The sequence below is a fragment of the Dipodomys ordii genome, unplaced genomic scaffold (assembly GCF_000151885.1).
Source record: "Dipodomys ordii isolate 6190 unplaced genomic scaffold, Dord_2.0 Scaffold5, whole genome shotgun sequence".
NCBI classification, from domain to species: domain Eukaryota; kingdom Metazoa; phylum Chordata; class Mammalia; order Rodentia; family Heteromyidae; genus Dipodomys; species Dipodomys ordii.
This window is the reverse complement of record NW_012267221.1, coordinates 22,873,730-22,894,615: the sequence shown is the minus strand read 5'-3', so window position 1 is coordinate 22,894,615 and position 20,886 is coordinate 22,873,730. Positions and strand designations below refer to the sequence as shown.

General features: G+C 42.6%; 2 protein-coding genes across 3 annotated transcripts in view; one reads left to right on the top strand and one right to left on the bottom strand.

The window, feature by feature from the left end:
* The window catches only part of Rapgef4 (Rap guanine nucleotide exchange factor (GEF) 4), a 270,298-nt gene that overhangs the window by 164,203 nt on the left and 85,209 nt on the right, over positions 1-20,886 (bottom strand). The gene's annotated exons all lie outside the window — the stretch shown is intronic.
* Positions 11,387-13,141, top strand: LOC105993775 (golgin subfamily A member 2-like). Its single transcript, XM_013027139.1, has 2 exons — positions 11,387-11,818; positions 12,107-13,141. The coding sequence occupies exons 1-2, from the start codon at positions 11,387-11,389 to the stop codon at positions 13,139-13,141; spliced, it is 1,467 nt and encodes a 488-aa protein (XP_012882593.1).

Genomic DNA, 20,886 nt, shown 5'->3' with positions numbered 1-20,886 from the left:
AAAAAGAAGCCAAAGAAAGAGAAAGCTGGGAAATAACCAGCAGTAATTCAGCCAATGGAGCTGCTTAGTATTAACAAATCCTTATATTAAAAAAAAATCTAATCTGTAAATTACAGCTAACCAATCTCTTTTCTTCTTTTTCTTCTTCTTTCTATACTGGTATGCTGGGACTGTGACTCAAAATTTACAGAGCACTGTACCTTAGCTTTTTCTGTTCAAGGCCAGTACTCTCCCACTTGAACCACAGTTCCCCTATGGCTTTTTTGGTCATTAATTGTAGACAAGAGTCTCACAGGGGGCTGGGAAGGTGGCTCAGTGGTAGAGCGCTTGCCTTGCATGCATGAGGCCCTGGGTTCGATTCCTTAGCACCACATAAGCAAAAAGAAAAAAGCCGGAAGTGGTGCTGTGGCTCAAGTGGTAGAGCGCTAGCCTTGAGCTGAAGAGCTGAGGGACAGTGCCCAGGCCAAGTGTTCAGGCCCCATGACCAGACCCCCCCCCAAAAAAAGAGTCTCACAGATTTTCCTGCCCATGCTGGCTTTGAACCAAGATCCTTATATCTCAGCTTCCTAAGTAACTAGGATTATGGGCATGAGCCAAGGGTACCCAGCTGTAACCAGTTTTTAAAGCATAGAGAGGAAGAAGAAAGAAAGAAATGGGGGAGCAGGGCAAAGGGGAGATGATTGTAAAGAAGTGAGATATTTGGACTTTCTCAAATGGAGTTGTAAATGTGTTACTGACTGTAGAAATATTTCCTAAGAAGAGACAAAAAGATGGAAATCTTAGAAAGGGTAAAATCTAGCCCATTTCTCAGCCAGTTAATTGGCCTCATCCAGGCCACTGAGGAATTCTGTGTGGGAAGCTGGCAGACCTGAGGGTGGTAGGGCTAGATCTAGCTGTGCTCCACTCTGACTCCTGCCCACCACATGGGGGGCTTTTTCTTAATGGGCACAAGGCTCCCTGTTGGCCCAGTGCCACCCAAGGAAGGAAGGAGACATAACAGAGTCAAAGTGCTCTCCCTGGACTGAGTCACGGATTGCATAGCATGAGACACAAAGGAGGCTGGCCATCTGAACCGCAGCTGAAGCTATACAGAAGACTCACTACCTCAGAGGTCAAGTTCCTGTTAGGCCTCTTCTGAGGGTTCTCCAAGCTCTGCTCAATGCCGAGGAGGCTGTCCAGGCTATCTGCGGGAGCCTTCACCAGTGTGGCCACGGCGGCCAAGGGAACACGAGACTGCTGCCCTCAGACACCTGAGCTTTGGCTGCTGCCTTCCCAGGAACTGTCCCCTTGCCTGTCCCTCTCCCAGAGAGCTCAGCAGGCTGCAACTAAAACCCCAAGGCACTAGAAAAGCATTAAAAACAGGAAGTCCTGAGGGTGATTGACAGACATTGTTCTGAACACCTGGTGGTGGGAAAGAATGAGAAGATGTGCTCAGAACAGGGACAGACTAATGACACATTTGTGAGAAGCCTCTAGAACTGGAAAAGCATAGCAGGGGTCAGTTCTGGGGAATAGGGATATCTTTATACTAATATCTTACTTACAATTAGGTCCTCCCCACACAGTAAAGCTGCTCAAAAAAGGTAAAGATGGAGAAGTCACCATTGGTCCTTTCTCTGAAAGCCTCATGGTTTCCCAGTAATGTGACCACACAGCTCAGAAGAGCAGCAGGACAGCAACCCCCCCCCACCACACCCCCTGTTTTTTTTAGCAAGACTTCTTTCACAACCTCTATATGATTTGCAAGTAGATGGGGGCATATTGTTCTAAAACCTCCATGTGCTAGAACATTCTGACACACAATGGATGGGGGGGGGGGAAGCAGTTATAAACTCAAATCTGCAGGTAGTATTTTCAAGCCACATGCACTGCTTTCCCCGTGGCATGTCAGGGCAGGACTGAGGTGGTCTCTTAGGTGTAGTTATTCTATTTCCTCTACAGCATTGGTATAACAGGGCACCGAGAGCTGCCATCACCACTTCCCCGTGAAGGTTAGTTATGTCCTCTGGCCTTACTGTAGCTATTCCTAAGTGGAGGCCAAATTCTGTTTGCTAGCTTTAATCCACACTAATCCGCTGAAGAGCAATAGACCGGAGTGTGGCCATCACCCAAGAGCTCTGAGGGAGGAAGCTCTCCAGGCTGAGTCCTTTCAGAAGCCCACACTAAGTCCAAGTAGGACCAAGCTATAAGTAAGCAAATGAAGCTGTGTCAGAATTCCCTAAATAAACAAACAAACAAATAAATGACGCACTCCTTTGTAATGCTGCCCCCTACAGGCTGGGAGGACACTGGCATGTAGGGTGGGGATCCACAAGTACTCTTTCCACAAGGACAACTATTAACTACTGACTGTGAGGAAAACAAGCACAACCAAATCCAAGTCCTAGTCCATCATAGAGGGTGGTCACCTTAATCCTAAATGCTGGGATGAGAAATACACACTCATTTATTTAATGCTGGCTGATGCCTACTCTCTTGTGACAAAGGAGGCCTATCAGAGGTCTCGCAGACCCCCGCAAAGGACATTCACTCACTCATATTTACACAGGTAGTGAGAATGTAAGCCACACAATAGTCACCTTGGTCTGTTTTGTACACCGAGCAGACCTGGAACACATAACTACTTAGCTTCCAGCACTCTTTGCCTTTAGAAACTTCCCACTTCAATGTGTGTCAAACTCAGGCAGCTTTTCTGTCCCCACTTTCTTCATTCCCTTCTATTAGCATCATCTCTGTTATTTCTGTTCCAAATTCCAACAAACTATGAGACATCCTTGGCAATGTAAAGCATTGCATATTTAGTGCACATGTCTAGGGAATGAGTTGGGGTTTGGAAGGTTCTGTGTATCATGGAATGTGGTTCTCTGGAATTCTCTTGAGTAGATCCTGGTTCCTGTCATCTCTTCACTCCAGGCATCTGTACATCGCTTTCTCTACCGGGTGTGGTTATAGCCTTCTGTGGGGCCTCTAATATCAATAACAGATCAGGCCCATCTTCTCCAATGTGAACACTAGGAAGAGCCAATAATGACAGCAATGCCTTAGCTGTTCTGGAAAGTAGCATGGAAGAGAACATTGGGTGCCATGTGCTCAAGGGAGCAGGGCTGAGAGAATTGAGGGGAAACAAGCTTTAAGATCCATGCAAACATGAGCTCCGATCTCAACTTGGATCTTAGGAGCTTCACCCCAGTGGGCCAAGTCTTCCTATCTAGCCCCTGCACTCACAGCCTCTTCTCTTCATGCCCTTCTAGCCACTGGCATCTTCAGAGTCTCAGACACGCTGGACCTTCCTCTTGAGGCATCCTACTGCCTGGCAACCAATACCACCTGGGACTGGCTGACCCCAAGGTCCCAGACCATCTGAGCTATGTGATCTCTCCCATAGTGACTTCTACCAGTGCACTTAAGCAATGTGTTGTTGCCATTTCCTGTATCCATGCCCTTCTCTCTTTCACTCCAGGCTAACAGAGGAAAGGGGCCACACCTATGTCCTCTCTCCCTGTACACTTGGACTTTAGCAAAAACCCAGAGGCTTTCAATGAGTGCTTGGTGAGTAACTCATGCCTGATTGAATTTCTTAACCATTCTGAGCTCAGGATTGTCCATTACCACCATTACCGTGACATATATCAGTATTACCATGACACCCCTTGTGGCTGATGGACGGATTGCCTGGACAACACAAGTATAGCCCCAGCACACAATAAATAGTAGTTCCTGTTTTCTCTACACCCATTACTTCTTACTGTACTGATTCTGGCACAGGGTACATTTTCATTTAGAAAACTAATGCTTGAAAGAAAAAGCAGCCTAATGCATGAAGGTCCAGAAGCATAAATCTAAATCTAGTGAAGTGGAGATGTGATGAAAGAAGGTACTTGCCATCATCTGTGTGTTTGTTCAGAAATAGCCACTTGCTTTCAGAGAGGGACCAGGAACGGAGCATGGCCATCAGGTAAGACTGATAAAAGTGAACATCTAAATTTAATGCACCAAAAATCTAGGAATACCAATAATTGCATTATTTAAAATAGAGTACAGAGAGAGGCAGAAATACAGAGAGGGAGAGAGAGAGAGAGAGAGAAAGCCCACTATGTTATATCAGACTTAGTGTCAAAATACACTCATGGGGGAAATTTAGTTTTTAAAAGACCCAGGTGCATATGACTCTGTGTGATCTCAGTTTTATGCTGAGAAATGAGATTGTATTATAGAAACTGAATTCCAAGGCAAGCATATCACTCAGAAAATTTCTTTGATTTATCTGATTGGTGCTGGTATATTATAACTCTGCTGGCTTCTGACTATATTTTATAAACCTCACAAAAGGTTCTCATGTAATACAGTAGTGTCAGAAGTAGGAAAAAAAACTTGAATTAAATGTTGCTTAAATAAAAATAACAATATGAAAGAATAGAACAAGGGACAAATGCAGCAATGGTACTCACTGGACACTACATTAAAAATGAAGTATACAACCTGTGGGTGGGATGGGAAGGGAAAAACAGTGAGTGTGAGGAAAGGGGAGACATTCTCCAAAAGGAAATGTTCGCTTTGCCTCACTTGTGTAACTGTAACCCCCCTTAGCATTTTCAAATAAAAACAATAAATAAATAAAAAGAACATGACAGAAGTGATAAAATATCATGGATGGTATTTGAAGATTGTTTCCAGAGAAACCAGATTTACTGATTTTAATGACCGTGTTGTGGTTATAAAGAAAAATATCTTTATTCTATGGAAATGTATCCTGAAGCATTTAGGGCACAGGGCCACAGTGTCCCAAAGCACTTATAAAAAGGGGGAGAAGAATATAAAGAGGGAAAAATGTAAACAGTTGGCAAAATTTGAATAAAAAATCTAAGAGAATCCTTTGATCCTACAGCTTTGCTGGGAATATTTAAATTATAACAAAATCAAAAGTTACTGAAAACTGAAGAAGAATCAGAATTGAACCTTTATGATTTTTCTTTATTTATTCCACCCGTGTCTGTGTATCCAGGACCTTGCTTGGCCTAGAACTGGGTCCTAAACACAGTTCACAGCATGCTTTGTCCTTGCCCTTTCCCTGGCCCTGCTCCAACCTCCCCAGAGGGTAGTTCTTGTCCATCTGACTTCAAGTTCTAGCCTAAAATATTGCCCACGCTTAACAGATGACCCCCAAGGCCCTGAATGACGATGTTCTAATTTGTCCTCTGCCCTAACTGGAAGTCAGCTGGTTCCGTCTGTTTGCATCTCAACCAGCTAGGATGGCTGCCCAAAGGCCTCTTTACTCACCTAAATGTGTCAGGTGATGGTCAGAGGGAGAGATTTGGTCTGAGAGGAAATGTCTGTCCAAATGGGTCCCTCAGAAAAGGTATTAGGTTTGGGGAAAGAAAACACCAAAGCTATTTGGCTACATCAAAGAAAAGTGCGAGGCATAGCTGTTCAAGTAAAAGGAATTCCTTAGTGCTCAGGATTCAGCAGCCATATGGAACTCTTAGGCTCTTCAGGCCCTGCTCCAGCTCCTCCTTCCTTAGGCTTGGGCCTTGTCCCCATGAGGTTTGCCATAATCTCTACCTTCCTTTCAAATCTTTAACCCCTACTTTGATAATCTCCATCTTGATGTTTGGGGACCTTAATCTCCTATATGGAAATCCACATGGTACCTACATCCATCTTGTTAGCTCAGACATACGTCTGGCTACTCATTGGCTCTCCTACTGTTACAACCACAGATAAGACACCCCACAACAGTGGTCAGGCACCATGATGGTCACAGTGCCAAAAACCCACCACCTTTTCTCTTCTGAGCCAGTCACCTGGGAACTGCTCACCACTAACCTGATCAGAAACCACTTGGCAATGTACAAAGCATTCATGTATACTAAAGATGACATAGTCACACAAAGTAACAAGCAATTCCAAAGACAAGAACTCCCATTCAAAAGTGGGCAATGATCACCTTTATTTCACACAATTAATTGACCCAACTCTCCATCTCAGGTGAATACTAACTAGGACATGAGGTATGGTTTAAGGCTGATAAAAATGTGCTAAAATTTGTGGTGATAGTTATACAACATACTAAAGACATTGATTTGTACATTGTAAGCAGGTAAACGGTAGGGTGTGGGAATTATAACTCAATAAAGCTACTGAAAGGAGGAGAGGAGGAGGAGGAGGAGGAGGAGGAGGAGGAGGAGGGAGAAGCAGGAGAAGCAGAAGCAGCAGAAGAGAGAAAGAGAAGGATGAGAACAAGAAGGAAGGAGGGAGGGGGAGAGATAGTGAGCAAGGAAGGGGAGGGGAGAATGTGAACTAAACAGATTTCAGACATGAATCTAACTTGCCCAGGTAGCCTAAAGGCTGTTAGAGAGAGGGCTCAGAACAAGATATGGGGTACCGCTTTCTGGAAGTTTCAAGTGGCCCTGTTGAAGCATCTGCACTGATTTGCCCACATGAATCCAAGCATGACCAGTCCTGCTGTAGGCAGCTTACTGCCCAGGAATACCACATGCCAAGGGAACTGGTATGTGTAGGTTTCCCGGTGCCTGTACCACACAGAGCTATGCTTACTTTTCCCCCTTGCATTTGCGTTTTACAAACAAAAGGGGAAACCAAGCACACAAAACCCAACAGTGAATTGATGAGCAACTTTGCATATATATAGAATTTCCAGGCAATAAAGCATGCTCTCCAACAAGCTTGTCTTTGTTTGAAGGAAAATTATGCTTTGCTTTCTCACAATACCCTCTTCCAAGCTCAGTGTGCCCTCCTAATTTAAATTAGTCTTTCAATTGTATGATCGTTGCAAAAGAAACTAATTTTCACAACTCTCATTCAGGAAACTTAACCAAAACTTGAATTTTTTTCTTTTTCTTTTTTGTTGGGGGAAGGTGGCTGTAGCAAACCCACACAGTAAGGTTTTCTGCTTTGTCACAATCCTAAAAATAATCATTTCTTGAATATCTATAAATATTATTTTGATTATGTGAATGGCTTTAAGTAACTGTTTATGGAAAAATTCACAATACTGTTAAGTCTGTACAGAAATATGCCTAATATAAAATGTGAACAAGAGAATTAGACACAAATTGCACAATTATATTCTAATTCATAGATTATAATTCAGTGTGTCATAATGATACATCCTGAAAATGGTTATCTCCAAAAAGGGTTTAAAAAATATGAAGTACGATAAGTTTCCTCGTACATTCTAGTTGCTCTGTTCACTAGACAATTTCATTGTGTCCAAACTCAATAAGGGCATTTGGTGTAAGAACCTCAAAAGAAGTTAATAAACCTTGGTGGCTTTAGTCAGTCCTGTTTTTTTTTAATTGTATACCAAGATCCTCTAATTTGTGTAAATTTTAGCAGTTTATATAATCTGGCATAACAATGTGGAGGGTTTTTTTAACTTGTATTTTTCAAAGAATAATTTAATGGTCTTTCTCATTGCTGGTTTGTTTCCCAGAAAAGCTTCTGTTTTCACTATAATTTTCTGAAAGAAAGCTGTGATAGAAGAGGATACCATGACAAAAGCAAGAGAAATCAGATCAAAAGTAGGTTGATTTTTTTTAAAAAAATTGTAAGGATAATACAACTCCTGCTATAAATTTATAACCTTGGCAAGCCAATCATTTGAGTGGCATCTGGCTAATTCCAATAGCAGTTGTTGTTTGGCTGTTATTTTTATCCCTCTCTTTCCCAGCTCCCTCTTTCCCATAGCCAGGAAGTAGACTGTCACCCACTGCCTGCCTGCCATAGTTTCAATGCATCCCCCAAATTCACATGTTGAAAGTATATCCTCCAGGAACCTGGGAGCTTTCGGAGGCAATTAGGTCAATCATGTCATATGGATGGGCTAATGTTGTTAGAGCCAGAACAGGTTTGTCACACAAGCAAATTGGGGCCTCTGTTGTTGTGTCCCACCATTGCAAGGCCTTCTGTTGTGGTACCAGGTAGCAGGAGGAGCCTTAGCTGGTACACATACTCCATCACATACTTTCCATCACCCAGAACTGGGAGCCAAAGAAACCTAGTCTGTGGTTGGTTCTTACAGCAACAATATGGACTAAGAAAATGCATGTAGCAATCTTAACCTAGACTGGGAGACAATAATGTCAGCATCAGTCTCAGAGAACCAAGCTAGAAGAAGAACTGCTGTATGTTAAATCATTTCATAGAAAACTGAATGATAACCAGGAAGCACACCCTTTGGGACATGTCTGTCCTGTGACAAATCAACACATGCAGTTCATTTCCGGTAGGTAGGAAGCACTCAGTCCTCAGACGAGGAGACTTTAAGCATAAAGAAAAGTCTCCAACTCTGTAGAGATGCACACTGGCTCCTTTTTAAGTAGTTACCAAGGACAAGTTCCATTGTATTTAAATACAATAGAAAAGGAGGATGACATATGCCTTTAAAAAAAAAGCCAGAATGTTTCACAACAGGACAGGGATTCAGGGTAAGTACTAGAAGCAGAATCCAGCTGTTGTGTCAAAAAGATTAAAACAAAGACGACCAGAAAACATGAAAGCAAAACAGTCACAGGGAAGCTACCAGGGGAACATTTAAGACAGACTCAGAAAGCCACAATCAATTGCTTTCCACTCCTCATTTTTGGTCCCTCACATGCCAGAAGCAATGGAGAGCCCTCCAAAGAAAATTCAAACACAGGTCTTCTGTTTGCATTTCTTTGAAGATGCTCAATATACAAAGCATCCCTTGGTTAATGCAGAAAGTTCAAGACAGTTCAGATCCAATGTTGCAATAATTATTATGCAATGTCCATTGCCCACTTCAAAGGCCAGAATAGTGTGTGCAGGTTAAGGGGATGGTATAAAACATAAAACAGAAACTGGATGGCAAGACACCATTACTATCCTTTCTAGTTTCTCTGCTGTCCATTCTAACAGAACTGGTTGATTTCAGCACCTGCTTCTCACAGAGTTGCAGATCAGATTTCCCTTCTCACTAACTCCTAGTTTCAGTCAAAATTCCTGTTTGGACTGAGATGAATGGACCTCATTCTTTCCCTACTTCTTCAGATACAGTCGTTTTACTAAAAAAAAAAAAAAAAGTGGGTTTTTTTGGTTGTTGAGTTTTTGCGAAGTAACTACTACTCTTCTAAATGTTTACTTTCATCCTAAAGTTAAAAGAGAAGGAAAGTAAAGCAAAGTAAAAGAACTAGAATGACAACTTTCAAAAAGGGTATCCTCTTAATTTTCTACTGGACACCTTATAGTTAAAGAAAGTTTAAAATATAGAAGTCTTAGCCATGCACTGGTGGCTCATACTTATTATCATATTCTATTATCCAAGAGACTGAGACCTGGAGCATCTCAGTTCAAGGCCAGTCAGGGCAGAAAAGTCTATGAGAGTGGGACTCTACCACCAATTAACCAGCAAAATACCAGACTAAAAGTGTGGCTCTGCCACTCTACCAGAGTTTAGAAGGCAGTTTAGGGGCAGCCCACTTGGACTTTATCCTAATACAAGGAGTGGTGCTGTTCCTCCTCGCCAGTAGGAGTTGAGCTCACATACTATGATTGGTTATCAGGGGGGTGATTTAAGGAAGCTAGAAAGCTTCCTGTTAATGAAAAGGTTCCCACTGCAGAGGAGGGGTTGTTCTCCTAACACTGTTGATAAGGACTTATACCCCTTGCCATGGCTAGCTAGTTTCGGGAAATATAAGTACAAAATAGTGACTGGTTACAAGATGCAGACACTTTGGTTTGACAGAAAAAGACTGCTTTTTCTCACAACAGCAATAAGAAAGAGCAGATCATGAAAATGCTCTCCAGTTCAAAGACTATGCCACATCATTTCACAAAGTTTAGGAGTCTATTCCTATCAAACACCCATAAGCAGAGAAGGAGGAACAGGATGAAGTTCTTATTATATGTGAAGTACTTACAGATTATTTATTGTATTTCCTAGTTTACACTCAAACTTGCACTAAAAATATGCATTTTAGTATTGGCTATTTGTGCTTAATCATCCTTTTATTAGAAGTAAGGAAAACTAATGAAAACGAATGCCCAATATAATAGCCACGCATGGGTAATATGTGGTTATTAAGCATTTAAAATGTGGTCAGCACACAGGTCTACTGGGGGAAGATCTTGAAGAGAGCTGGGATGGGGAGCTACGCTTGTCAGGGTGGGAAAGAGGAGCACACACATACTGTGTATTAGAAGGCACCTGGCAACTTTTCAGTTCTGATTCAGGCCTGGAGTAGAATCCCCAAGAGAAAGGCAGGTTGGAACTAATGCCCTCTCTTGTGGGAACAGAGTACATTAGGGGTGGGAAAGGAGGACTGGATCCAGATAGGAGGAGGACAGATACATTTCCAGGACCAAGAACTTCTCAGGAAGAAGAGGGAGAGTTCTGGAACTGAGGAGTCTAGAGGACTGGATGGCAAATACTTTGGAGGGGATTTCTAAGACATGAAAATCCAAGAGCTAAGATGTAAAACGAGGAAAGGGACTGTAAAGTGATGCAGTATCCCTGCTCCCTGTTGCTCATTCACCCTCTGAACTCTGGCATTTGATCCCCAGACTCTGGTCATGAGCGTCTACAGCACAAGAGGGTCTAAGGAAGTGTCCTGAGAGCGACCTCTCAGGATCACTGGGTGACTACATTGGTGTGAGGAAGGCTATAATCTTGCAGTCTCTAGTGCAGCTGGGAAGACACCCAGCTACAGCTAGTCCTGCTCTGCCCACCAAGTGAGCAGGTGGGTAAGGGAGGGGCAGCAGGAACAGCTCTCATTGTGACTCCACATTTTCTGCCTGGATCACAAGGTTCTGGCCACACCCCTTATTGGTTCATATTTCTCTCTGACCAATGGAATACAAAAATTCAGGCCACACCCACATTCTACACTGCCTAGTACCACTGGCATTCCCTTTTCACACCATTATCACCAGTTGAGAGAGGTAGAGGTGTTGAGTGGTGATTGGGAGAATCAAGGTGATTTTGGAGATCCTATAGAAAGTAGACAGTTGGTGGTGATTTCAAGAATTGAGGTGATTTTAGAGAGCCTGGGAATGTGGCCACTCCACCATCCCCATGGGATGTCTGAGTAAACAAGACAAAAAAATAGCTGCAGGCAAGAAATTACTGCAAGAATTCCTTGAGCGGAATTGTCCTGGTAGACCCATGGAAGCCAAGAAAAAGAAGAAAATGTGAAAGGGAGGTAACCCCAAGACAAACACTGCTGAGGAGTTTAAATCAACAAAAGGTGTGACAAAAGACCAAACTGACCCTGAGCCTCGCCCTGTGTCCTTCCCTGCCAGTGTCCTTTCCACCAACACTGGAATCAATAACAACATGTCAGAAGTCCCACTTCTTCAATCTTCTAATGAATCTCCACCTCAAGAGTAACCAACAGGTCCAAAAGTAATGGAAGAATGGGAAGAGCTAGAGAGCGAGCTAGAGTACATGAAGGAGTTAGTGACACAATTAAGCTTGGAGAGAGGCAACTTTGCAGAGGATTTCAAAGGAGAGAGCTCCACGTGGGATGACAAGGTCCAACAGCTCTTGGAGCAGATAAGCCTACTGAGTGAGGAGAATGAACAAGAGGGGAGGCAGGTTTTTCAGCTAGAGACAAACCTGGTGGAAATTAGAAGGCAGTTGGCAGAACTGCTGCCTCCACAGCCATCTGCAGGGTCATCTCAGGCTGAGCTGCAGCTGCAGGCTGAGGCACACCAGTTACAGAAGGAGCTACAGAACATGGAGGAACAACTTTACATCCAAATGCAGGAAAACCAGATCCTCAGTCTCCAGAATCTGGAGCAGCAGGAGCAGCTGTGGTTTCTTGACCAGCAGGCTGGGGTATGGAATCAACATATCCAGGATCAGCACCAGCTCTATGAGACAACAGAAAGAGATGAGACCATGAGAAGCTCAATGTTACCTAACCAAGAGCTGAAAGATCAGCTGGCCCAGCTGCAGGACACCTTCCACAGGCTGAGTGGTGAGAAGGAGGAGCTAGCCAGTATCTTGCACTCAGAGCAGCAGGAGAAGAGACATCTGCGGGAGGAGCTGGAGGAGCTAGAGAAGAAGCTAGAAGAATGGAAAGAGATGGCTAAGTTAAAAAGCCAAGTGGCTCAGGATCTGCAGGAGCAGCATGACCAGAACCTGGCCCATCTTCAGAACCTCAGGGCCACCTGTGAACAGCACAGAGTCTCCAATCAGCAACTGACCTCAGAGAAGGAGAAACTGCAGCAGCACCTGCTGAGACAGACCCAGCTGCTGGAGCAGCTGGAGCAGGAGCAGGTACAGAGCAGGTTGGAGGAACAGATGGCCAATCAAAAGTTACAGGACACTCTGAAGTGCATAGAAGCTACCAGACATCAGAACAAGCAGCTGCGGACCCAGTTGAGCTTCCTAGCTTTCCCTCAGGAAAGTGAAGGAGTGGGCAAAGGAGAAGAGGATGAGGAGGTGACTCCATCTGATGTGACTGTCCCAGAGGACATAGACAACCCACAAACCATGTGGGAATTTTACCTTGAAGCACTATCAGTTGCTGAATTAAAGAAGATGAAACTCAGCCAGCAGCTGCAGGAGCATCAGGCCCGCTGTAGGTGCCTGGCCAACCTGGCAGCCCAGTTTCAGACAAAGCTGGGGCTCCAGGCCATCTCCCCCAAGACCTGGAACCATGGAGTGTCTACAGAGAGGAAGCAGGATGAACAGGCACCCAAGAAGCTAAGAATCTTCTTCACCCAGAACCTCCCCGGCAAGGTAGACTACCAGAAGCTATCGGATGACCTCCAACATCAATGCAGCCAGCTCTCAGAACACGTGACCACCCTTGAAGAGTCCATCGTATTCTATAAGGCACAGATGGAAGTTCTGGATGAGCTGTATCAGGAGAAAGTCAACTGTGTCAGGTGGCTGACACACGAGAAGAGGGAAAAGAAGAAGGAGCTGCAGGAGCTGCTGTTTTACCTTACAGATGAGGGCACAGAGTGCCAATACCAGATCTGGACAGCCACCCAGGCCCCTGCTGCTGAGGCCTCCCCAGACCGCCTAGGCACTACAATCATGGAAGGTTTGGAGGAATGGCAAGATTTTGAAGAGGTTAAGCTTGAAGACAACCTAGAGCCTGTCCAAGGAAAGGCTAGGGTGCCCCACAAGGACCCCACTACAGAATAGATCATGCTGCCCCAGCCTGGTATCTGGCACCTGCAAGAGCTACAAGCTCCTGATACAAATGATGACATGTAGATAATCACTGCCTGAAGACCTAGCAGCTTCCACCTGAAGAAGTGGGCTCCTGCCCTCTAAAACCAACTTTGGGGCATGACAGGTAGCTGGCATTCTCTGAGGCCTAATTACTGTGGAGGGAGAGTGGGGAGGAGTAACTGTAGGCCAGACAGAGCAGAGGCTGCTGGGAAGTAGCCCAAACTCTAGGGACATCTACCAATCCACTGGCTGCCAGGGAAGGGGTCCAGGTGAAGGTTACCACATAAAATAAATTCTTTACAAAGGAAAGGAAGAATGATGGCATAGTTTTATATACTTGTTTATAGTAGTGATAGTAATTATTTCAATGCACAGTTTAATAATACTGTATTATCTCAATTTCATGGCACAGTTTAAAAATACTCATCTAAATTTCACATTATAGTATCTTAATTTCTATATGATTTTATATTATATTATTACAATATAATTATATGTTATATATTTTATATAACATATGTATAATTCTACATATCATATAAGATATAGACTATATAGCATAATAAAATGTATATTATATAATGTATAATATGTAATACACAATATATAATACTATATATAATATATAATATAATTCTATAATATATACCCAATAATTATAAATTATGCATTATATAATATATAATTATGCATTATATATGCTATAATTATATATGGTATACAATTATATAATATATATTAAATATTATATATAATTATACAATATATTTACAGTGTATAACAATATAATTATATATTATAATTGTATAAATTATGATAATCATTTCATGTTATATGTTGGTACATAATGCAGTCACTTGCATTTTTTTTTCTTTTTGTCAGTCCTGGAGCTTGAACTCAGGGCATGGGCATTGTCCTTAAGCCTCTCTGTGCTCAAGACTAGCACTCGACCACCAGCCACAGTGCCACTTCCAGCTTTTTCTGTTTATGTGGTACTGAGGAATCAAACCTAGGGCTTCATGCATGCTAGGCAAGCACTCTACCACTGAGCCACATTCCCAGTCCTAGTCACTAGCATTTTTGAAAATGTAATGGACTCTGTACCAGCAGTAGTGAATTTTCTTGTTTTTATGCTAAAATGCCACAATGGGGATACTGAGATAAGAAAATAGTAAAAAAAAAAAAAACTGTATGAAACATGAAAACATTAATGCTAAAGGTTTGGGGGGGAAATGTGAATATAACAACTGGAGATATGCTGCAATTGAAAATCATGTCCCAAACGAAGTACTGAATTATACTTTAAAAATACAGAATTATCAAATATATATAGAATATCACATATCAATAATTTTTCAGTGAAATATATAGCAATGGTATATGTTGGATAGTATTAAATAAAAAAAATTTAATCTGAGAGCAGGAAGCCCTGAGTTCAAGCCCAATATCATCACATACACACACATACACACACAGACACATGCACACACACAAATTTGAAATCCTGATGGATTTGGGTGTGGTGATGAATGTATGTATAGTCCCAGCTGCTTTAGAAGAATGCAAAAGAACAGTCCCAGTTGGAAGCCAGCCCAGGCAAAATGTTAGTAAGATTGTCTGCTCAATAATCTAAGTATAGTAGTGATTCCCACCTGTAATTTGAGGGAAGGCATATATGGAAGGTGTAGAGCCTAAAGGCAGCCCAGACGTAAACAACAACAACAAAAAGACTGTGGTCAGCAAGTGAGATTCCTGAATTCAAACTCTAGTACTCTCAAAAAAAAAAAAAAATAGAAGTTCTCCCAAGCAGTCAACACATTAGTGTGTTAGAATCTCATGCCAATGGTGTATTCCTGTGAAACGACTGTTTTTTCAAGAGAGAATCCATGATGATGTAAATAAACTTGTAAAGGTCTATGCAGAGACCTGTGCCAGGAATCCAATAGACTAGAATACTCACTGTGAGCCCCACACCAAACAGGCATTGAAGGTAAAAGGGCAAAGTGCTAGCTGCCAGAGAGGCAGGAAGACAAACAGGTTAGTTAGACATGGATTCTGCTCTATGTAATTAAAAAAAAATACTACGTGGAATCAACAATGTAGTTTTTTTTTTAAAGTTTCATCTGTGGAAACTAGACAACATGGATCATCCTGGCAATTGCTCATGTGCTGCCCATCCAGATATGTTGGCTCTGATTCTTAGGTCTTTAGCTCAAAAGTGAAGAGGTCATGCATGGGTGATGAAATAACAGTTTCTAGCAGCATCTTTACCAAGGATTTGGGTAAAATCATGCACTGGCTTAGACCTACAGGATCATGCTGTGGTCTTGTGAACATCAACACCCAGGTGAGAGAGTTCAGATTAGAGACACATTTGTCTTTGTTTTTAGTGCTGAGGGATGAGCCCAGGCTCATATGTTAGGAATATGTTAGGCAAGTGCTTTGCCACAGAGCAACAACCAGAGTCTTGAGGTGTATTTGAAAGTGAAGGCATCTAACCAGAGATGCCTGAAACAGGACAAGAGTGAGTAGTCAAGACCTTCCTCTGACTAATGAATCAAGTTTCATCAAAGGAGTTAGAGACTGATATTATTCCAAGATATTCAGGTTGTCCTGGAGCCCTTTCTTCTGAAGAAGACAAAGTTCATATTTGCCCTGAATAAACTCATCACATAAAGTATGGTAGTGGACCTATACCCCTCGAGCTCTGACTAAATACAGAAACTCATTTTAAAAAATAAAAGTTTATTTTTAAAAGGCAGTATGATGTCGTGGCTCATGCCTGTAATCTGAGCTACTGGGGAGGTAAAGATAGTGGATTGGCCAGCCAAGGCAAAAATGTCATCAAGATGCTATCTTGACCAATAAACTGCTAGGAGTTGTGGTTCACATCTGTCATCCCAGCTACGTGAGAAGCAGAAATAGAAGGATCAAAAATAAGACTCAAAAGTGCTTAGCGGCAGGATCAAGAGGTAGAGTACTTGATAGCAACCTCAAGGCCCAAAATTCAAACCTCAGTACTACCAAAAAATAAAAATAAAATCAGGAGGAGGAAGAAAAGGAGAAGGAAGAGAAAAAAGAGGATGCAAAGAAGAAGAAAGAAGCAGAAGGAAAGAGAAAAAAACCTGTAGTCCTGAGCCAAAAGCTTTATGCTCACATCTTACGGTTAAGAGCAGCAATCTATGGATGCACATTACAAAATGCAAAGGTGACAGCAATGCCATGTGGTGTCTGTGACATTTCAGAAGGTTTCTTGTCTCTTCATCAACCTCACTGTCTTCCACATAGGGTTCATGCTGTCATTTCTCAGCTACAAGTTTACCTTGAATTGTGCTCCAGTAGCTTGCTGCTCTCCTCCAGGACTGAATCCTTTCTTTCCTCTGACCTGGTAATGCCCAGCAGTGCATTTGCTCTGTCCTTGGGCTCTCACCCTGTCATCTCCCAGTCTAGACCACAGATATAGCCCCTGGATCTCCACTGTCCTCTGAGCAGATTTCTACCATCTTCTCTAGTGCATCATTTACTTCCATTATAAACAGGAACTACCCCCTTATTTCTCTTTCTAGTACCAGCCCAGTATGCCTGACAAAGAGGGTGAGGCTGGAAATATTTACTGCATAGATGAATATATAATGAGATGCCATAACTACATAGGGAAACTTCAACATAAAAAACATTCACAAGTTTTCTGACTGTTCTTTATCAGTTCAAAGACCAGAACTCTATGGAATAGTTCAGTGGACCTAAGACCAGTGTCATCCTTCCCAGACTACTGTTCATTTTATGGGCCTCTTTTAATTTGCATTGCTTTGAAGGTAGAACTTGGGGTTGAATTTAGGTGACTCCAGGAAGCAAGAGTGAAATGCAGGAAAAGCAAGACAGGAATAGAGGAAGAGAACATGAAAGCTATGTGAATGAGCTAGGGCACCCTTGATTAAAACACTTCAGAATTGTGTCTCCAAAGCCTAAGTGTCAACTGAATGCTGGTGGCTCATGCCTAATCATAGTTACTCAGGAGGCTGAGATCTGAAGATCATTCTTTGAAGCCAACTTGGGCAGGAAAGGCCGTGAGACTCTTATCTCCAATTAACCACCAAAACGCTGGAAATGGAGCAGTGGCACAAATGGTAGAGTGCTGGCCTTGAGCACAAAAACTCAGGGACAGCACCTAGGACCTGAATATAAGCTCAAGGACTGGCACCAAAAAAAAAAAGAAGAAGAAGAAGAAGAAATCCTAAGAGTCTGGGCCACTTATCTGAAGACTTCCTTATCTGAGGGTACCTCAGAAGCCCAAATATCACTAGTTTAGCTGTGGAAGTTCTTGTGCTTTACGGACAAGTCCTGTAGCCAATATGCCTAGAGACAGAATAATGGAGGCTACAGCAAGTGCACCCAGGAGCTGTCAAAACTGCAGTTGAAATGGAAGGCCAGGGTACATGGAGCTATTGATGAGGTCTTACACCAGGTTCCTGCAGGTAAATAAAACTTGACTCCAAAAATCATCCCAGTAATCATTGAAAGAAGTGCTTGACTGGGCCAGGCACTGTTGGTTCAGACCTGTAATCCTAGCTGCTTAGGAGGCTGGGATCTGAGGATTGTAGTTTGAAGCCAGACCAGGCAGAAAAGTCTGTGAGACTCCTGTCTCCACTTAACATCCAAAAGGCAAAAAGTGGCTCAAGCAGTACAGTATCAGCCTGGAATGAAAAAGCCAAACAAGAGTGTAAGGCCCTGAGTTCAAGTCCTAGTACTGGTGTATGTGTATGTACATGAAGCATGTGCATGCACACACGCGCGCGCGCACACACACACACACACACAGCTTGACTGAGTCATAAGGATGTTCTAGGGATGGATTTTCAGGGCAGTGGGTGACATCACCAGCTGATGCTTGACAGCTCCCAAGACTTATACCTCCTTCACCCTGCCCTGACTCCCACCCCCTAAAGACTTTCACCATTTAAGGCCATTAAAGAACTAAGAATGGGCATACATATGCTTTCTCAGTTGCTAGGTAAGGGGAAGGGAGTGTACACTTGCTTACCTGTGTAGGGTCAACCATTTAAAGGAAGCTCTTCTTTCCCTCTCTTGCATTCTAATAATGAATTACAAAGAATTCCCCTGAGAAAGAGGGAACAGTTTACACTAAGCAAAAGGAAAGAAATGTACATATCATCCGATGTGGAAGAAAGAGTTGTAATGTCAGAGCTTACAGAATTCCTAAACTTTATAGTCCATGATAATGACAATTTGCCTCGTGAAGGTGAAAATGTGTTCGTGATTTTAAGTATCACTATCTCACAACACTGTGAAATTTATGTAATCACTTATCTAAATAAAAAGATATTTAAAAAGGAAGTGGCGCTGTGGCTCAAGTGGTAGAGTGCTAGCCTTGAGCTGAAGAGCTGAGGGACAGTGCCCAGGTCCAGAGTTCAGGCCCCACGACCAGATCTCGAAAACAAACAAACAAACACAAAAGATATTTAAAAAAAGAATTCCCCCTGATATGTTAGGGAGCTCACTAAAATTCCCCACAAACTCATACTACTTAGCTGGCTCCAAGTCTTTTTGTGGTACTGGAGATTGACCTCAGGGCCTCATGCTTTCTACCACTTGAACCATACACCTTCAGTCCCTTTCCATGTCTTTTGATGAAGTTCTTTATGTTCATCATCACCAGAAGTTTCCATGCCAATTGGAAAAAGGGGCAGTCTATCTCCTCTTCCTGAGCCACTGAAATGTTTGTATGGTAGGGCCCTGCCCCCTGGCTGCAAGGACCCATTCCCTCCACACACTCACCTGCCACTGATCCTATACACAACTGCCCCTAAATTTAGCTCTTAGTCTCCTTGCAATCAGTCTTGCTTTTCCATCATTTCCTTTTAGCTTAATACCTGCCCCAAATGTTGGGGTAAACAGATGTCATAGCAATGAGTTGAGTAAAATCAAAGCTGGCTTTTAAATCAAATGTGTCTTTTTTCAAAAAAAGAAGGAGAAAAAGGGAGAGGAGAAAGGTGAGGTGGGGGAAAACACATAGAAATCAGAAGGCATTGAGACACAGCCTGAAATGTAATATCTGCCACATGTCTCAGGGTCATATTTATGTAGATCAAGTAAACAGCAGCCATTAAACTCACCAAAAGAAGAAAAGTAAAATGATGGCTGGCTTCCTGGACGTGAGGCCTACACAGTAAGTGGCACAGGCTTCACAGTAGAGAATACCAGCTTTGCTTTAACCCCGTACTGCTGTCACCTTGAAATTCTTTATCTTCGAACTCCGTATTTTCATTTTTGCCCTGGATTGCCACCAATTTCATATCTAGTTCTGAGTAAAAGACTAAAAATTATGGAATGACACCTTTTTCCTCTACAGGCTGACATAGGAAGGAATTACATGAAGGGGAATTCTCCAAATATTCCTTCTCTCCTCTGCATGAACTCACTTTAAGCTGCCTCTCTTGGTTTAAAGATGCAAAGAATATCAGATGTATTGGGTAGCTATGGGAGTCAGTGGATGATTAATGCCAAGAGCAGGAACTTTTACTTAATAAAGTTCTAAACCTCCCCGAGCTGGTTTCATTATGTATAGAAAGAAACAGAAAAATAGTATTTAAAAAAATCTACTCCTCAATAGAAAGCTCACTTAGATAAAAAGCCTAATCTCCTAACGCTCTTTTTTCTTTTCTTCCCTCCCACCCTCTTCCTTCCTTCCTTCCTTCCTTCCTTCCTTCCTTCCTTCCTTCCTTCCTTCCTTCCTTCCTTCCCTTCCTCCTTCCTTTCCTCCCCCTTCCTTTCTCCCTTTCCTTCCTTGTCAGTACTTGGACTTAAAACTCAGGATTTTTTGCTTTTGATTAGCTTTCTCTGCTCTAGGTTGGCACTCTACCATTTGAGCCACAGCTCTATTTTCAGCTTTTTTCTGGTTAGTTAGAAATAAGAGTCTTTCAGACTTTCCTGTCCAGGCTGGCTTCAAACTGTGATCCTCAGATCTCAGCATTCTGAGTAGCTAGAACTGCAGTTGTGAGCCACCAGCACCTGGAATGAGAACTCTATTTTTCTAAACAACAACAAAAGTAGAAGGGGAGGAAGGAAAGAAGAGGAAACATAAGAGGCCACTAAAGGCCACCCAAGGACAACTGTGGCTGTCATCAGTCATCTAAGTACTGACTCTGCTTGGGATCTTAGCAGTCATCAAGCTTCCTCTCCTTAAATAGAACCAGTACAAATGTCACCAACAGCTTAGCAGCTCTCCGCAGACAAAATCAGGGATGTGACACCAGAACCTCAGCTGCCAAAATCAAAAGCCAATCAATGACTTGTGAATTATGCTGGATGTTAACTTCTAAGTTCACTGCTAACAGTAGGGTGCATGTTTAGGAGCTACTCCTAAACATCTACTCCTCGTAGATTGTGAGCTTTACAGATCTGAAATGACGAAGCAGCCATCATTTGTTCCTCTGCATAAGTATGTCCTGTGCACCATGAGACATTCCCAGAGGTGAGGAGACATAACCCCAGCCATATAAGACACCCTAAACAGGCTGGCATGCTGGGAACAAAGTTCTCTTTACAGAATTAGCTAAGAGAAGCTACTTGGTTGAGAAGTTCATACATTGGCTTTGACATGAATCTTACAAAACATCTATTGATATTTTTTCCTTCCTAATTGACATTAGAGTTGCAGGGCCTAGCTAGCATATAGGTACAGACATTTATATTTG

What these genes read in the sequence shown, in the direction of transcription:
- LOC105993775 (XM_013027139.1), top strand. Translation starts at nt 11,387, where the DNA reads ATGGAAGAATGGGAAGAGCTAGAGAGCGAGCTAGAGTACATGAAGGAG. An exon ending in TTCTTGACCAGCAGGCTGGG is followed by an intron (nt 11,819 to 12,106) that starts GTATGGAATCAA and finishes CAGGATCTGCAG; the next exon opens with GAGCAGCATGACCAGAACCT.